Genomic DNA, 19212 nt, shown 5'->3' on the forward strand with positions numbered 1-19212 from the left:
CGCCTGATCTTCTTCAGCACTCTGGGCAGAAGTGGTATAGGCGGAAAGGCGTACAACAGACCGCAGCTCCACTCGCGACGAAAAGCGTCGCCGAGCGAGTGCCGCCTTGGAAATTCCAACGCGCAGAACTGATGACATAGCGCGTTCTCTTCGGTGGCGAATAGATCTAACCAAGGCTCTCCCCACTGCTGAAAGAGGCCTTGCGCCACGTCCGAGTTCAGACGCCATTCGTGATCCATCATGCACAGACGGCTGAGTTCATCCACCCTGGCGTTCAGAGAACCTGCCAGGTGTTGAACCACCAGGGTCACGCCCTGATGTTCCAGCCACTGCCAGCGGCGCAGGGCCTTCTGGCAGAGGGTCCACGACCCCACCCCGCCCTGTTTGTTGCAGTACCACATGGCGGTGGTGTTGTCCGTGAACACCTGCACTACACTCCCCCGGACATAGGGGAGGAATGCCTTCAGTGCAAGCCGGATCGCCTGCAGCTCTAGAAGGTTGATGTGGAGCCGGGACTCCGCCGGAGACCAGAGGCCTCTGATCTCCGCCTCTCCCATGTGGCCCCCCAGCCCTGGAGGGACGCGTCCATCACAACTACGTGCTCCGGTTGGGGTAGGGAGAGGGATCTGCCGCTGACCCAATCGCGGTCCGTGAGCCACCACTGCAACTGTTGTGCAGTGCCCTCCGAGATCAAGACATGGTCGGACAATTTGCCCTGATGCTGGGCCCACTGAAACTTCATGTCCCACTGCAGAGCCCGCATCCGCCACCGGGCGTGATGCACCAGAAGGATGCAGGAGGCCATCAGCCCCAGAAGCCGCAGCGTCAACCTGACCGAGAATCGGGATAAAGGCTGAAAGATCGGAATCAGAGCCTGAATATCCCGAACCCGCTGTTCGGGAGGATAAACCCGAAACTGCGCCGAGTCTAGAACCGCTCCGATGAAGAGGAGCTTCTGAGAGGGACACAGGTGTGACTTCGGCACATTGATGGAGAATCCCAGCAGGTGCAGGAGGTCGGCCGTAGTCTGGAGGTGGCTGACGACTGTCTGGGGCGAACCCGCCTTCAACTATCAGTCGTCGAGGTAGGGGGAAGACTGAAACCCCTAACCTGCGCAGATGAGCTGCGACCACCGCCATCACTTTCGTGAAAACCCGTGGGGCGCATGTAAGGCTGAAGGGGAGCATGGTAAACTGAAAGTGCTCATGGCCTACCGTGAACCGCAGGTAACGCCGGTGGGCCGGCAGGACAGGGATATGAAAATAAGCGTCCTGCAAGTCCATTGCTACCATCCAGTCTCCCGGGTCCAGGGCAGCTAGGACCTGAGCTAGTGTCAGCATCTTGAACTTCTCCTGCCGGAGGAAGCCGTTGACGTTCCGTAGGTCCAAGATAGGGCGTAGGCCCTCTTTGCCCTTCTTGGGTACCAGAAAGTAGTGGGAGTAACAACCACACCCTACTTCTGGCCCAGTAACGCGCTCGATGGCCCCCTTGGCCAGGAGGGCCGTAACTTCCTCTCTGAGAAGTGTCAAGTGATCCCCGACACACGGTGATACTGCGGTGGCATGGCTGGAGGGGTCGCCTCGAAGGGGAGGGAATAGCCCCTTCGGACGATTTGCAGCACCCACCAGTCCGATGTAATAGTACGCCAGTGGAGGTGGTGATGGCGAACCCTGCCCCCCACTGGCGTCACATGGGCCTGAAAACTCGGAAGGTTTTGAGGCGGATGCTGCAGGGGCGGGTGTGGACTGGCCGTGCCGTTGTCCTTGACCGCCACCACGGCAGATTCCACGGCTGCCACCGCGTTGGATATTAGACTGCGGTACGTGGCTGGCAGCACGTGTGGGGGCACCCCTTCCTTGGCCACGAAAGGAGCGAAAGGCACCCATTTGCTGGCGGGGGCCGAGAGACCCAAGGAAGTGGCCGTAGCCCTGGAGTCCTTAAAGCGCTCAAGCGCATGGTCTGCCTTGTCGCCAAAGAGGCGACGGCCATCAAACGGCATGTCCATAAGAGTGTTCTGGACATCAGCCGAGAAGTTGGCGGACCTCAACCAGGCGTGGCGACGAATCGCCACCGTCGTTGCCATCGCTCTGCCTAGTGAGTCCGTGGTGTCCAGTCCACACCGGATAGAGTACCGTGCCGCATCTCAATCCTCCGCAAGGGCTAGGGCGACTTTAATCCGACCACCTCCGGACATTGTTGCAGCACGTCCGCAACCGTGTCCCACAGAGAGTCGGTGTAGCGGCCCAAGAGGCATGTGGTGTTGACGGACCGCAATCCCAAACTGACGGACGAGAAGATCTTCTTCCCGTACTGCTCATACCTCTTGGATTCCCGATCGGGGGGGGTGGGCGTCGGGAATGCGGTTTGGGAGTTAGAGGCCTGGATGACCAGGCTCTTGGGGGTGGGGTGGGTGGACAGGAAAGCAGGGTCGCCGGAGCCAGGCGGTGGCGTCTGGCCACGTTCCTATCTACAGGCTGACCTGCAGCCGGCCTGGACCAGGTGCCCAAAAGAACGTCAGACAAGGCCACATTAAACAGCAGTTGAGGCTCAGCCGCGCTTGCCTGCGGTTTAATGACCTCAGTGAGGTAGCTGACAGGTAGCTCAAGATGTAGGGCCTTGGCCGCCCATGTCAACACCACACTATAAGCAGCCCCCTTCTTTGGGAAGGGAGACAAAACCAGTGTCCGGCGAGGTATCCAGACCACTGGCTTCCCTTAGCTCTCCTGACCAGTCCTGTTAAGACTGACACTCCCGTGCCAGAGGGTCTTCAGACCCCTCCCTTTCCCCCTCACCACCCATCTCCCGATACTCAGGACCAAAGGATGGGGCCGGGTCATAGAAGTAGAAATCTCCCATCTGCGTCGGATACGGCGCCGGACCCGAATCGAGGGAGGGATCGGGGACGGCGCCAGTCGAAGGCGGCGCCGGGGGCGACACCCTAGGGACTGGCGCCGGCGAGGTCGTGAGGTCGACTGGCAACGACCCGGATCCGGAACCGGATCCTGCGGGAGCCTGCGACGCCGGGACCGAAGTCACCGGCGGCGTCGGGACCGAAGCACCCGACCCGCTGGGACTCCCAGTCGGGTCCACAGAGCCCGAAGGCGCCGCGGAGCCCGACGGAGGAGTGAGCGACCTCATGGCCGAGAGGAAGGCCTCGATCTCCTCTGGCGTTGCGTGCTGCCCAGGGACCGTCTGGTATGGAGCAGGCCGCGACGCCCGAAGGTCCAGTGGAGCCGCGTGGGCGGTGTCACCCAAACCCCCGGCCCGGGGGGGGGAGGAGTCGGAAGAGCGATGATGTCTCTTCGACTTCTTATGCTTACCTGAGGAGCCTGAAGACCGTGGACGACTCCCGGAGCCACGGTGGCTCTGACCCCGCGACCGGTCCCTCGACCTCCTCGCGGACCGTGACCTCGAGCAGCACGGGGCCGACTGCCGGAGCTCGAGCCGCTTGCGGGACCGCTCCCGCCTAGCCTTGGACGTCAGGGCTCGACAGTCGGATCAGGCCTTGGCGTCGTGGTCAAGGCCCAGGCAATGAAGACACCGGCGATGGGGGTCGGTGACCGACATCAGTCGTTCGCAGTCGGCGCAGGGTTTGAACCCGGGCATCCTACCGGCACCGCCGGAGTCGTACAGACTTCGAAATAGATCAAAAATGATCGAAAAAGTTTAGTCAAAAATTGACTAAGGGTACCACTTTTTCCGGATCAGCGCTTGCTGGCACGGAAAAAAGAAGAACTGACGTCAGCACGTGGAGGCGGCGTCTAAGTACTCGACGACGTCATCACGGCGCCCACGACGACGGACACGGATCCGCAGACAACACCTACCGACGCGCAAGGGTACTGCTACGCAAAAGTTTCCGGATCCAGTCTGACGCCTGGGGATATTCTAAGGTAAGGAATCTAATACTAACCGTTTTCTTTCAGATTCTATATGCAGCATACCAGACATTCACAGAGCGCCGAGAGGTGTTGCTGGTATGCGTCAGCGTACCTCAACTAGTTGTGGACTCGGCCACAGAATTCGAAAAACCCATCTCAGAGGCCTATATTTTGGCAGCCATCAACCAACTATAACATTTTAAAGCCCAGGGCCCAGACAGGTTTACCCAATGTGAAACCTTTTTGTTCCACAGCTCCTCCCTATTCTCAAAGTGATCTTCATCGCCAATGCGACAAAGAAGAGAGCCAGTTAATGCATGACAGAGGCTTCCATTGTGATGATGCGTAAACCAGGCAAGGACCCAACCCTTTTCCCATTCGATCGGCCCATTTCCTAACTCAGACATAGATTTTTCAAAAATCCCAGCTAACCAAATCAACAAAGTGATGCCGGATCTGGTACATACAGAGCGAGGAGGCTTCATACTTAACTGGGCCACAAGTGAGGAGACTAAACTCGCCCAATACCTCATCAATATAGCCAGGAAAACAGGCACTGCAGCAGTCCTCCTGTCACTCGACACTGAGAATGTAGTCAATAGGATGGACTTGGGAATGCTGTTCGAAGTCCTCAAGAAACTTGCCCTGGGAGATGGAATACTGGGGTGTATCTTTTCACTTTAAATAAATCCCAGTACCAAGGTAAAAGTCAACCCCAGTGCCAAGGTAAAAGTCAACAGTAAATCAACCGCACCTGTCCATATCCACAGAGGCACCCAATAGAGTTGGCCCTTATCAGCCCTTATTTGAAATGACACGCATATTTATGGCATCTTTTTCTCTCGAGATACATTTAAGGTGCCTGCCCTTGCTGACGCATTCCTCAGCGCAATACAGACGGAGGGAATAGGGTCCAAGGGAAATATTTACAGACCTGAGCACAGTTATAATCCCTTACAGAGCACTACATACAAAAATAATAACTGTGGGTCTCAGAAAACTCAGAAGCTCTATATTCAAAACATGTCCGGTCCACTACATGAAACGTTAGGACCCATCACTACATGGTATGGATACCCATCAGTTACGTATTCTGGATCGCCCTGTTGGTCATCATTTGGGCCAATCTCACCAAGTGGTACGTCCACAACGTGCCATCAGTGCACACAGATATTAGTAACTGAGTAAGCAGTGCACAAAGAATAATACGTGATAGTGAATTTTAAAAATTGGATAGTGGGTGCAGAATATACTTTAATCAGGCGCAGTCCACTTCCAAAATTAAAAGGAACAAAAGTGCAAAATATCAGTAGGTTAACCACTTGGATGCTGAGCCTGTGCTTGTGCTCCAATGTAATTTCCATTGAAGTCAATGGAAACTCCATGACGAGCTGAGCTCGTCATGAGCGTCGAAGGGGTTAAACAAATATCTACTGCATGTATGGTAAGGTCGACATGTTTCTGCAGTTACCGATACTATTTGTATCACCTGCTTCTTCAGGACCAAATTTGTATTTTGCTACTGCTTAAAACAAGTGCGTGTGTGCATAATAAACAAAATCATACGATATCACCTGAGACGGTATTCTCATCGCTCCTGATTAGTAGAAGCTGATGTATACAGGCAAGAGAAATCACATATAGACGAAACATGTAAAGAAAAACAGAGAGCAGGGAAAACGCATTAGTTAGGGTCACCCATCATGAGTTTTAACATTTGATATCTTTCATGTACTTGTATGTTACAAATACATAACCCAACCGTTTCTTATTTAAATAAGTCTCTCACTCACCTAGAGTGTGAGAAACCGGCGCCACACCTCGCCTGGCCACAGCTCAGGAAGAATGGGGGCACCGCTCTATTGGAAAAGATTAGTAAATACATAAATAAACCACAAAAACCGGTCGGATGAGCCTCAAACGCGACCATCTAATCTCATTAGGAAGACCAAACATATGACATATTGGTCAACAACAAAGCCCATAGCATATTGCTTCAGTAATTTGGCCAAAATGTGTACTAGGCGTTGTGCCGTCAGATGAACTTAGCACTAGACAAAAACAATCCATTCAGAAAATATCGGCAATCGTTTCATTCCATTGCCAATAGAGACACGCAAGTACAATTACAACCCCATCCGGAGTTCAATTAAAGAGCGTGCTTCCTTCCGCGGTTAATACGTGGCACAATGAGAGACAAGGGTGGATGAGCACCTACCTCTCCGTCGATACCCCTAGTCTGGCATCTGCGCTGTACGGGGAGGCACCGCAACTAGTTTGTTGCTTCTACTTGAAGATGCGGAAATGCCGTCTCCCCGTCACTGAGCCATTGCGCATGTGCCGTCATGCGATTCCCTCAAACTACAAGTTTGATGGGAAATGTAGTATTTAGGCTCGTGCACCGTAAGATGCAGAAATGCCGTCTCCCCGTCACTGAGCCTAGTGACGGGGAGACGGCATTTCCGCATCTTACGGTGCACGAACTTGTAGTTTGAGGGAATCGCATGACGGCACATGCGCAATGGCTCAGTGACATGGAGACGGCATTTCCGCATCTTCAAGTAGAAGCAACAAACTAGTTGCGGTGCCTCCCCGTACAGCGCAGATGCCAGACTAGGGGTATCGACGGAGAAGTAGGTGCTCATCCACCCTTGTCTCTCATTGTGCCACGTATTAACCGCGGAAGGAAGCACGCTCTTTAATTGAACTCCGGATGGGGTTGTAATTGTACTTGCGTGTCTCTATTGGCAATGGAATGAAACGATTGCCGATATTTTCTGAATGGATTGTTTTTGTCTAGTGCTAAGTTCATCTGACGGCACAACGCCTAGTACACATTTTGGCCAAATTACTGAAGCAATATGCTATGGGCTTTGTTGTTGACCAATATGTCATATGTTTGGTCTTCCTAATGAGATTAGATGGTCGCGTTTGAGGCTCATCCGACCGGTTTTTGTGGTTTATTTATGTATTTACTAATCTTTTCCAATAGAGCGGTGCCCCCATTCTTCCTGAGCTGTGGCCAGGCGAGGTGTGGCGCCGGTTTCTCACACTCTAGGTGAGTGAGAGACTTATTTAAATAAGAAACGGTTGGGTTATGTATTTGTAACATACAAGTACATGAAAGATATCAAATGTTAAAACTCATGATGGGTGACCCTAATTAATGCGTTTTCCCTGCTCTCTGTTTTTCTTTACATGTTCCGTCTATATGTGATTTCTCTTGCCTGTATACATCAGCTTCTACTAATCAGGTGCGATGAGAATACCGTCTCAGGTGATATCGTATGATTTTGTTTATTATACACACACGCACTTGTTTTAAGCAGTAGCAAAATACAAATTTGGTCCTGAAGAAGCAGGTGATACAAATAGTATCGGTAACTGCAGAAACATGTCGACCTTACCATACATGCAGTAGATATTTGTTTAACCTACTGATATTTTGCACTTTTGTTCCTTTTAATTTTGGAAGTGGACTGCGCCTGATTAAAGTATATTCTGCACCCACTATCCAATTTTTAAAATTCACTATCACGTATTATTCTTTGTGCACTGCTTACTCAGTTACTAATTTCTGTGTGCACTGATGGCACGTTGTGGACGTACCACTTGGTGAGATTGGCCCAAATGATGACCAACAGGGCGATCCAGAATACGTAACTGATGGGTATCCATACCATGTAGTGATGGGTCCTAACGTTTCATGTAGTGGACCGGACATGTTTTGAATATAGAGCTTCTGAGTTTTCTGAGACCCACAGTTATTATTTTTGTATGTAGCATTCCTCAGCGCCCCAGTGCTCACTTCACGCCTTGATCCCTCTCTGAGGAATTTCAAGCAGGTGCCAGATTACGGATATGACCAAATCTGAAGGCGTAATCTTAGTGGCAGGGAATCATGTAGCGGACTCAATTAGCCAGAAAAATGCAATTTTGTTGGACAGCAAACTATCAAATACTTGGGCATACTCTTGACACCAATCCTCTCCGCCTGCGCTAAATTAAAATTCAAACTCCTCTTGCACAAGACTAAGTCCTCACTTGGGGCCCGATTAAATCACTCCCACTCATGGGTCGGGCACATCGCAGCCCTTAAAATTACTTTACTACTGCCTATCTTATACTTTTTCCAAGCGATGTCACTCCCCATGAATAGGGAAGATATTACCTGCCTCCAGGTTGCCCGTATGTTGTCTGACTGGGAAGGGAAACAATCAAGATTCGACTTCAAGACGTGCACAAAACACCCCAGACAGGGCAGGCCTAGGAGTTCCACATTTACCACAATACTACCAGGTGTCTCAATTACGCTACACTGCTGAATGATCTAGAGGGGTAACTGATAAACAATGGTGCTTTGTAGACCAGAACCTTGCAGGCAGACAATTGGGTGAGGTCTCATGGGTTCTCAAGAACATGGGAGGCAGGCTCATGTATGTCTCCCCCATTACTAGAGCGACTAATAGTTAACACAGAGTTTGCTACGGGCCAGCGACACAGGTCTTCCAGATCTGGAGAGAGGGGGAGGGATTGCTTTCGCTTGTGGGAATTCTATGCTGAGGGCCACTTAAAAACCTCCCAAGAGCTTTAACAGGAATACAGGATTCCTGAGGCCGTAAACTTTTATTACCTCCAGATGCACTACAAGGTCTTGCATAGTATCATCAAAGCACACACTATATGAGCACCTACACCCTTTGAGAAACAACTCTAGCAACTAGGATCCTTCAAGCGCTTGGTCTCTAGCGTCTATAGCCTACTCAACACTCCAACATCAGCAGGAAAATCATCCTTTCAACTACACTGGGAGAAAGATTTTAACATTACACTGGATGCAAAACAGTCGCAAGAGCGTTCCTCTGCACCAACAACTTTGCCCATATGCTTGTGGCAGGGAAATTCTCTAAAAAATACTGTTTTGTTGACACCTTTTTCCACACTGCCTCCACATTATCAACCCCACTTATCCCAAGACCTGGTGGCGAGGATGCAGAGACATAACATAACGTGTATTTGTAAAGCTCATATTCACTCAGAGGCATCTTGGCATTGAATAACAGATGTTTATTGTTACCCAATTCAATGGTACTCATTTTATCGACTCAGATGGATGAAAGGCTGAGTGGACCTGCTGGGATTCGAACCTGTAACCATGAGGTAGAAGACAGGCCCCTGCAGTGGACGCATTAGTCCACTTAGGCACTGTAATATTGTGCATTTATGTTCAGAGCACTCTCGAGCCATCAGCACGAGAGTGACTCAAGCTGGTTGTATATGCTCAAAATTGATCATATGATCGGGCGCAGAACGATGTGTACCAGGATTCCACCAACGTTAATCAGTTGGGGGAGATCCTTGTTCATAGCGGGAGAGCCTGGCTGGGGGTGTCAAGAACCTTGAATAAACTTCTTCTACTTACCGATTGCCTCATGTTAAAGTATATTACTTCATAAATGAAGCATCTCTAGCAAAAACTAAAATGTCATCTCGATAGGCCTGGAAAGTGGTAAAATCTTGTGAATCTTTTGTCAATTGAATCTGGTGATAGGATGAGCGAAGGCCTATTATGGAGAAAAATGTGGCACCCCCTAAAAATTTGGCACCACTATCTATACAAAAGTCTATGTCGCTGTTAGAGGACATAATATAGTGGGTTGGCAGGATCTTGCTAGAATGGGTATGCACCTTGTTCCTGGGTCAGACAACCCCATTGCACTTGGTGATCCTCCTCAAGGTTATTCCCCATCTGTTTGGTCAGAAAAGGAAGAAAACACATTAAATTGTATCAATAGTACTGATCATTCACATGATGTGAAAAAAATGTTGGACTCGTTTCCCAATTTGTTTACCATAATAGAACTGCGCTCAGCTTATCACCAGATTCAATTGACAAAAGATTCAAAAGATTTTACCACTTTCGACAAACCCTTTGGGGTCTGAAAATACCTCAGACTTCCTTTTGACCTGGCCTCCGTGGCTAGTGTTTTTCTGAAGATGATGGACAATCTTTTTCAGGACATGCCTATCAAGATTACATTTTTGTTTTTGCTAAAGATTGGGAAACACATTTGAAAATTTTTGTGTTTTAGGCAAATTGAATGATGCAGGCATGACCATTAGAGCTGATAAATGTCAATTTGGTACACAAGAGTTAGATTACTTAGGTCATACTTTGTCATCTCAAGGAATCAAACCAAAGTCGTCACTTATTACGGCTATCAGTCATGGTGTTCCCCCTCAAGACAAAGATTCCCTTTGATCATTTTTGGGATTAGCAGAATATTATGCTTGTTTTGTTAAGGGATACGCACAAACTTTTGAGCCTTTGAGTGCCTTATTGCGCAAGGGTTCGAAGTTTCTTTGGTCTGATGAAGTGTCTTCTTCATTTGATCAAACCAAAACACTAATTGTTGAAGCACCTGCACTTCATGCTTTTCAAGATGATTCCAAATGTTTCATTATGGTGGATGCCAATCTCACAGGTTTGAGTGCAGTTCTTGGTCAGTGGTTTGCTGGAAAGGAACACACTGTAGCATTTTCATCCAGAATGCTCAAGTCTGAGACTCATTGAAGTACAATTGAACGTGAGGCACTCGTCTGCGTTTGGGCAATTGATAAATTTAGAAATTACATTTGGGGGCGTGAATTTGAATTATTCACCGACCACAAACCCCTTACACATTTACTGAATGGGCTTGGGAGGACCTCCGCCGAATTAGTCAGATTACTTTCAAAATTACAAGAATTTCATGAATCAAGCATATTTCTGGTGGAAAGAATTTCAGGGCCGGTTGCATGTCACACACGGCATTTCAAGATAATTCAGATGTTGAAACTATTGAAGACACAGAGTGTGTTGTAGAGGCACTTGATGCTGTTAGAGAATGCCCAAATATTTCGGAACAAGTTTGGTTAGAAGCTTATAGCAAGGACGATACTCTTAAACTTGTCATGAAATATATTGTAAAGGGTTGGCCTCAAAGCAGGAAACTTGGGACAAGGATGGAGTTGACTTTTTAGGTCCATATGACCTTTTATCTCATGATTTAAAGTTTTTCATGTTATTGATTTATTATCATTCTAAAAGGATTTATCATATGTTTTGTAATTCTCCCAGTTCCACCAATGCCATAGAAAATTTGAGGAAAGTGTTTTTCATTGAAGGTTTGCCTTCCGTTGTGGTTACTGACAATGGTTCACATTTCATTTCTCAGAACTTTTCTGCATTTTTAGCAGAGAAGGATGTTGATCACTTTAAAATTGCATTATATTCACCAACTTCAAATGGTATGGTGGAAAGAGCAAATAGATTAGTTAAGGAAGCTATTCAAGCAGCCCTTTCCTCAGGGAGGGATGTTCAAGATTATCTTGATGACAAGTTATGGTCGTATAACATTTCGCCACATTGCACCACTGATCTTCCTCCGTTTTCTTTGTTAAGAGGTAGAAATGTTCACACTACTTTGTGTCCCAGTTGGTCACAAAGTAAACACGTCAAGAGTACACCTATTGATAAACATCCTGTATCTCGAGTTTCAGAAAAACAAGTTATATGAAATCTGTTCATGATCAAGGAAAAATGTTCAACTATACCCAATTGAAGCCTAATGAATGGGTTCTTATTAAAAATCCAAAAAAAGTTACTTAGGGGATGTTTAAGTTTTCCTCTCCGGTACAAGTCACAGATGTGAGCAAAGGCTTGGCGCTACTTGCTTCTAGGGGGTGAAGGAACAAGAGATCACTTGTGCTGCTTTCTGACTCACAAATCACTTCTTTACTTATGTTATCCAAACAGGAAGTGGAACAATGTGACCGGTCTAAATGGTTGCAGCATCCTTCGTCTGTCATTTCTTCGTTTGTCTCTCAAGAGGATTCTGCGAAATCTATTGGTCAGTGTTTTGATACACAAACCATTGTGCATGATTTTACTTCTCTTGATTTGACTAGGTTGGCATCTTCTTCACATGTTGATTTGAGTACTCGTTAAAGGAGATTGCCTGCCAAATTTAATGACTATATAATATCTAAAAAAAAAACTATTCTGGTTATTACATTATTTAATTTTTACTCTTAATTTGTTTTTCCTTTCAGGTTTTCGTTCAATGTTCCATTTTCATAATTTCTCTTGTATTGTTGTGGAAAGACAGAAGTTGTAATATTGTGCATTTATGTTCAGAGCACTCTCGTGGGATCAGCACGCGAGTGACTCGGGTTGGTTGTAAATGCTCAAAATTCATTCTATGATCAAATCCAATCCAAAAACAATTCTCCATCTTCTCCTTGCTGCCAAGCAAACCATCCTCTCTTCGGGAACACAAACTACCCCTACATAAGAACTTTGTCTCCACAAGCTCTAGCACCTGCTGGGATCCTCAGTCACTTGAACCAGTTGTTTATTCACTCTTCCAGTAGGTTTTATGGAAAAAGAAATCATATCCTCCAAAGACACTATGGCAATCATGGTTTCTCATAACACAGAGGAGAATGACTCAGATGGGGAAGTGGTGGGAGAGGACATTGTTGAAGAAAAACGCAGGCAACTGAGAAAATGTCAAAATCCACTGTATGTATTTTCCTTCTATTCCATAGAGGGAAATATACTGAATGGAAGAGTTGTGACTTGCTTGCCATGTGACCACTCTCTAAGCAGCGGCAAAGCAGCAAGTAGGCTTTGGCACGTCAATCACCTTAATGTCTAAAAATAATAAATTTTTTGAGCAGATAAGAAAAGGCATTGGGGCAGGATCTGCAATCTTCTACACACCCCCCCGCCCAGCATTTTCTTAATATTTTAGTAGGCTGGTGGATGCCTTAATGGACTTTCCCCCATGAGTATGGGCGAACGCTCCCCCTGCCTCTTTCTAGTCGGTTTACATTTTATTTTTTACAAAGACCAAGCTTTGCCTCTTGTTACGCAGCCACAACATAATTTGCCAGACAGAGAGCTTGAGTTTGCAGGCCCAAGGTTAGGTCCACAAAATCCCAATGGATGATAGAGGCAAATGGAGCATTTTCTCCTATCAGGGCACCAGATAACTTTATAGTTATCTGCTTATCTTCTCCTTCGAACACCTAAATTCAATACTCCTACAGCACAAAGCAGATCTTCTCTTAGGCAGTCACTAAAGCAATGAACTATTTGCTCCAACCTTGGAAAAGTGCCCTCACAATGAGAGAACCAGATATGCTATATAAAAGAATAAAATAAATCGGTGAGCCACTCACCTGCAAATTGTGTTGCTGTTGATTTAATCACCAACAGTGACCAATCTTTAACCCTACCTGAATGCTTGAACTGGTTGCTTCCTGCAGCTTTGGTAAGTCGTCAAGTGGTAACCTTGATAAAGAGATCTGGGCAAAGGCACAAGAGCCAGATCTAGTGGTAACTTTGTAAAAAAAGAACTGGGCAAAGGCACAAGTACAAAGGAGACCGTTTAACCACTTGATGGCTACACAAACATTTTTGAGGAAGGGATCGCTCAGCAAGACAAAGCTGGAGATCCCTGAAGTGAAGATGTAATGAGGTTGTGGCTTGGAGTCCAGTCAGTCAGGGGATAAAATTGCCTCTTCACCAAAGTTACCACTAAATTACTAAAGAGAGCTGCAGAAAGCCCACAGTTTAATCATTCGGGTAGGGTCAAGCCAAGGTCAACTTTTGACAAGTCAGTCAGCAGGTCAGTTACCCAAAGACCAACACAGAGGTACCCTTAAGGTCCAAGAGGCAAGACAGTCTGACACACGCATATATTTGTATTTCACGCAAGTGCTACTGGAGACAAAAAATGATATTCTAAATGTTATAATTATTGCCCTAAAAGTTCAGTTGATGGGGAGCATTGTGACCAAGTATGAGACACTATTAATCTAAACAATAAAGATCTAGATAAGAAAATAAGGTTACAATATTACTGTTGCTCTCATACTTACAGAAAAAGATGCATCAGAGTCAATCTGGTACTTGGCAGCTATTCCAAAGCGTGTATTGCTATTCCCAGCTGTCCAGGCAAGATTGACAGCAGTTTCCAATTTATCATTTACCTTTTGGTAAATTGATCCACCAAAATCTGTACCATCATTCCTGTTAAATTAAAGTGAAATGCGAATCATGAATTGGACTTCATGTTACTGAACATATAAGCAACCCCTTTTCCCCTTGAGAGGGACGCAAGTATCAATCTGCAAAGTTATTTATTGGAAAACTTATAGTAATTGCAAAATTGTGTTTACTCTGGTAAAATACCTAAAATAATCCACCAGGTTGATATTAAAAGGCTGGTTTCGTCATATATGTTCAACTGTTTTCTAAGATCTTAAAAGAACTAAGACAGTGTGTGGTCTTGTTCTTGTATGAGCAGCACATGGTAACAGGATACAATTCACATTTGGGCAGGAGTAAAACTGTGCCAAACTGTAGGACTTTAGTAGTACCTGCATCACTTAAATATTTTTATAGTGACTTGTTTAATTCTTTAAATGTCAATCGTTCAATAATGAGCAACGCGTAATTATTATATTTTTTTTGAATTTGCAAGGTTACCTTGATTTTGAAAACTAACAACTCCTGCCCCTGCCATCGAAGCGTCTCATTTTATTTCTGCTGGGGGAGAAACTAATTCCTCCACATAAGCTTATTCTTCTTTGCTGGCTGCACTTCACTGAATTCTCGCAAATTAATCCCTACCCTGCTGAACCATTTATGTATGCCACTGACATCTCAGACAGCCAAATATTTGCGCTTATTAAAAGACTGCACAAAAATAAAATAATAATATCACTTTTGCACTACTCTTAAGCAACATATTCCTCTCCTGCAGAGGTACCGAATGCTTAAATTGATATTGATGGATTCCACATTTTAGGACTAGAGATATTTTTCAGGAATTTTACACACTTGTAAGATTAACCCTAGTGATGCAACTCTACAGATTTATGGTTAGTTTGGAATTTTATAAACATGATACAATTATTGGCGTCAGGAAAACTAAAGGTAAAATAATTAAGGAACGCCACCGCTAACAGCCCAGTGATTCTGAAGTTCAGCTCAGGGGCTGCGGAGGACTAAGGAGGAGTTAGAAAGCATTGTGAAGCTTGAAGATAACTATTCAAAGATTAAATCATATTACCTTAAAAAGATTAGCGGATTATTCAAAATGAATAAAAAATCAACAGACCAAAATGAGGGTCAATAATCCAAGTAGGAGATAGGGCTACAGGACGAAGTCCTTTATACTCACGGAGCAGAACTTTTACATGTGAAAGAAGTGATACAATGTGCCCTTCCACCTAGCACGCCAGGTTCGACATGACCCGTCTACAGCTCAAATTCCCTGGTTTTCCTCCTCTCAGTGAGCAGTCCCCAAGGACTCCCTTTCACCACTCAAGCAACTTGGCGTCACGCCTATATCATTCTGTGAACTTCAGTAGCAAGAAACAGCTAGCTGATGCTGCAGACTAGCTGCATTCAAAAAAGTAGAAATGTATTGTTATGTTGTGTACTGTATCTTTAATATGCTTTTCTTGTAAGCGTTCCATAGAGTATGGAACGCGAGGTTGTGACATCTTGATGTGGGGACATTCACAGATGAGCGAGCTATCTGTTAGGCTGTGTACCTGCTTTCGTACTCATAGAATAAATCCAATCTTAATTTATTTGAATTAATAGTAATTCTTCAACTTAACATGTATCTTAAACGGTAGTGAACTGACTGTGGAGATTAAAGTAAGTTTTTGGAAGAATCACTAATTCAGGAAGCTGTACACCAGCAAATAAACCATTTAAATTTTGTGACAGAGAAAATGCTATAAGACTTTATCCTGTACATTAAATTTGTAGACCGCGACCCAAACATATTGCAAACACCACTTAATTGTTGTGGAAACACAGCACAACAAAGTAAAGTAAACTGTAGGCAACAAAACATTTAAAGATAAAAAATATACACACTGTAGGTATAAAGCACTAAACACACTGTCAAACAATACTGAAAAGCATGGTTTCATATGGGTCATACTTTGGGAGATTTTCATATTTAACAGTCTGAAGAAAATGTGAGACAGTCAAGTGATGCCCAGAATAGGTACATAAATACTAAAAGCGACTGTCACTCACAGTGGGGGTTACACATAGTCCAAAAGTATATGAGATATTACAAACGCAGTTTTATTAAACTCTACTCACACATTGGTATGAAGCTGGAATTCATCCGTTTTGTAGCCGACAGCAAAGTTGCTTTGGGAAACTCTGGACTTGGCCGTTTCAAACGTCATCTGGTATCCAGCCAGCCACCCCTCATACCCGAACACTGCAGCTCCACGTACTGATGATCCAGCAATATCAAAATCCATATCACAGCCAAGATTAATGTGTTCTCGTTTGTAGGCAGACTTAATTTTGGCATTCTTCTTTCTAAATAAACCAAAACAGAAAAATAACATCTCGGTCTACACAACAAAAAACATCGTACAGTGGTCTTTATGGCCTTTACTATGTAGGATGCTTCAGTTTCCCTTGCATAAACAGAATATGGACCTGATCAGTATTTTTCTGAACAGTTTTTCGTCAGAGTTTCAATTGTGTATGTCTTCTTAGTAGCCGCTTTTTTGCCTTAGGTAATAGATTACTTGTATATATGCTTCTATTGGTCTAAAGGGAGTAAGATATGTTGATAGTGGGTTACAGATTTTGGCATCGTGATAGCGAGTGAAAATAAAAGCACAGTAATACATAAACTACATTTTTTCTATGTAGTTGACATAGCTCATATCAATTCCATAACAGGACACACTGAATTTAAAAGAACATGTATGGCATACTTATGACTCAAGGAAAGATAGAACATTATTAAATGTGTACTAATTGGCACACTAACATGAAATTTACCGTGCTTTCCAGGGACAATCACTTTGAATTATGCAAGATTTTTAATAACTGCATGATTTCATGCACTATTGTACTATTATGCAAACCTGTTTTCAAGAAAAAGTGAAACATTTACAACATTTTTGAAGACTGCAATTCAAAAAAATAATGGCATGTTACGGGTTCAAAAGAAACGCTCCAACTGTGCATGCAAATCTTTAATAGCTAGCCTTGCTACTCTGTTTTGAAACTGCTTGATTTATGCTTTAGAAACTAAACACATTATTTGAGCTATGTGAAGTACATAGAACAATCTAGGCCCGATTTACAAAGAAAGGTTTTGAAAGTTACAAATCTCTGTAGGTATCCCCAATTCAGGTGATTCCCAAAGATCAACTGGAGTAGTGACGGAAATCTGCTCATGTGGTAGATATCTACAGGTACTCCTCTACAGTTACTAGTGTGGATTTGCCCACAAGGAGGGAAATGTTCAGGAGTAAATATAACATTTCGGTCTTTGCAGAATTTACTATTTTTGTCTCTTTTTCCACCAGGAAATTATTATTCCTGGTGGGTAAAACCAGCTTACCCACACTTGACACATTTTGGAGGTATTACCCACTCTTTCCGGCACCCGAAGAAAACCAATTAACTATAATCCTAGTCCATCATGGGTATTTTCTTTGAATTAATAAATTGAAGAATATCACTGTCCATGTGCGGGATCCCACAACACATATATTAAAAATCTATTTGTAAACTGAAGCTATAAACTGCACGGGAGTCAGAGCAGGGGTAGGATGTACGCGAGTTGCGCGCCACCCTCCTAACCGGGCAACGAAGTGCTCGTTTGGCTAAATCCAGTCAGCACCGGACCTCATTACCAGGGGTCTCACCAATCCAGGCCTTCAGTCCTGGAACACAGAGGGCAACGCCGGTTACAAGACGACAGTCAGCACTGGCCTTGCAGTAGTGTCAGAGTTAGGAAGACCTCATTCCTTCCCTTTTTAACAATACACTGGTCCTGAAGAATTGCCAATTGACCAGTTAGGGGCAGAAGGCGAGAAACATGTCGCGCACATACACTATCTTGACCCTGTAGGATCATAGTCTCCAGACAGGGCTCACTTATTTTAGTTAGGTTAGTACCCCCGCAGAATAAAATTTGCTCCAAACAGGGCAGTACTAAACCTAGTTTAAACCACTTTTCACTCTCAATTCACTACCTTGATCGCATACCCTCAGCCACCCATCAACAGTCTCTTAAAAAGATTTTCGGCAAAGAGCCCCTTTGCGGGTGCCTGTCGGGCATTACAGCGCCGACCTGACGAGGAGCACAGCCCAATGATGAAGCATGACCTCCTTCGGGGTGTGTGAGGGCATTCATAAGAGACCTGTGCACTCCCCTTTTCACTTTCAGGAACTGCACACCCACTTGACAAAGGGGGAAACTAATGCAATTGGCATTGGCATGAGGGAACTGGCGACACTGCTACTCTCCTTGTAGGATTCTGGAAGTTGCAGAATACAATGCAAGGTCAGTTTGTCCATGTGCCATTTGGGACACAGAATAATGGCTCTCTGGTGAGTAGGCCCTGACCCCTGCTAAATAACATTAAGTCAATGAAGACCTCAAAGATTAAACAAAAATCAAAAACTTTCCTCCAAGTTGACAAGGAGCAACAAGGATGGCAGGCAAAATATTTTAGGAGGCCATTTTGAGACTGCTACTCAGTCAGAGATCATAGTGAAAAAACAAAAAGGCATTTCGTCATTCTCCCCGGAAGTCTCAGCTTGGCCCTTGGGCAACTCCCTCCATGTTTTTTAATCTTATAACCAAACATAAAATATGCCTCTGTTCTCAGCAGAAAGGAAAGCAGCTTTTTGCAAAAGACAATTTAGGTTCCCGTACTTTTTGATTTTGTTTAAGAGGAATTAATTTGTTTAATGTCATGGCATCTAGACAGGAATTTTCTAGACTCCACTAATGAGTATTTCTGTAATGTGTAATCATCGCTTCCACCTCCTCATATTTGCTTCAGTCACAGGGACTGGTTGAGTAGCAAAATTGGGAAGGAGCCTGAAGTCTGAGCCAATGTGAACTCTTTAAGACTCAATAATACACTTTTCCAGTTATGAGTCTTCGTTGCAGCAGAGAGGACTTTGGACAATTGTCCTTTCAGTAGGCACCTTGTTCAACTAACAGTCCCAGAAAAGGATTTCCATTCCACTAGAAAAAGCACAACCACATTTCCCCTGGGTAGTTCCAAAGAGGCAGCAGTCCTATGGAAGAAGAATAATACTCTGTCACTGAAAAGTAATGAAGGTGGTGGCTAAAGGAAAAAAGCATTGGCATAGCCAATAAGTCTCGCCTTTGGGACCAAATGTGTTTAGCCTTGCAGCACATTATCCTGGGTGCTGTGCCACCAGGGATTGAAGAGCTATACAATTACTATAAACTGGGTCATT

At 45.1% G+C, this 19212-nt stretch overlaps 1 protein-coding gene across 1 annotated transcript in view; it reads right to left on the reverse strand.

The window, feature by feature from the left end:
* Positions 1–19212, reverse strand: part of VDAC1 (voltage dependent anion channel 1) — a 158193-nt gene that overhangs the window by 19442 nt on the left and 119539 nt on the right. Inside the window, exons 6-7 of the mRNA XM_078653162.1 lie at positions 16063–16290; positions 13812–13962 (exon numbers count right to left, since the gene is read on the reverse strand). Of these exons, the coding sequence (XP_078509288.1) occupies positions 13812–13962; positions 16063–16290 (379 nt within the window). The remainder of the gene's footprint in view (positions 1–13811; positions 13963–16062; positions 16291–19212) is intronic.

The sequence above is a fragment of the Lissotriton helveticus genome, chromosome 7, assembly GCF_964261635.1.
Source record: "Lissotriton helveticus chromosome 7, aLisHel1.1, whole genome shotgun sequence".
Classification (NCBI taxonomy): domain Eukaryota; kingdom Metazoa; phylum Chordata; class Amphibia; order Caudata; family Salamandridae; genus Lissotriton; species Lissotriton helveticus.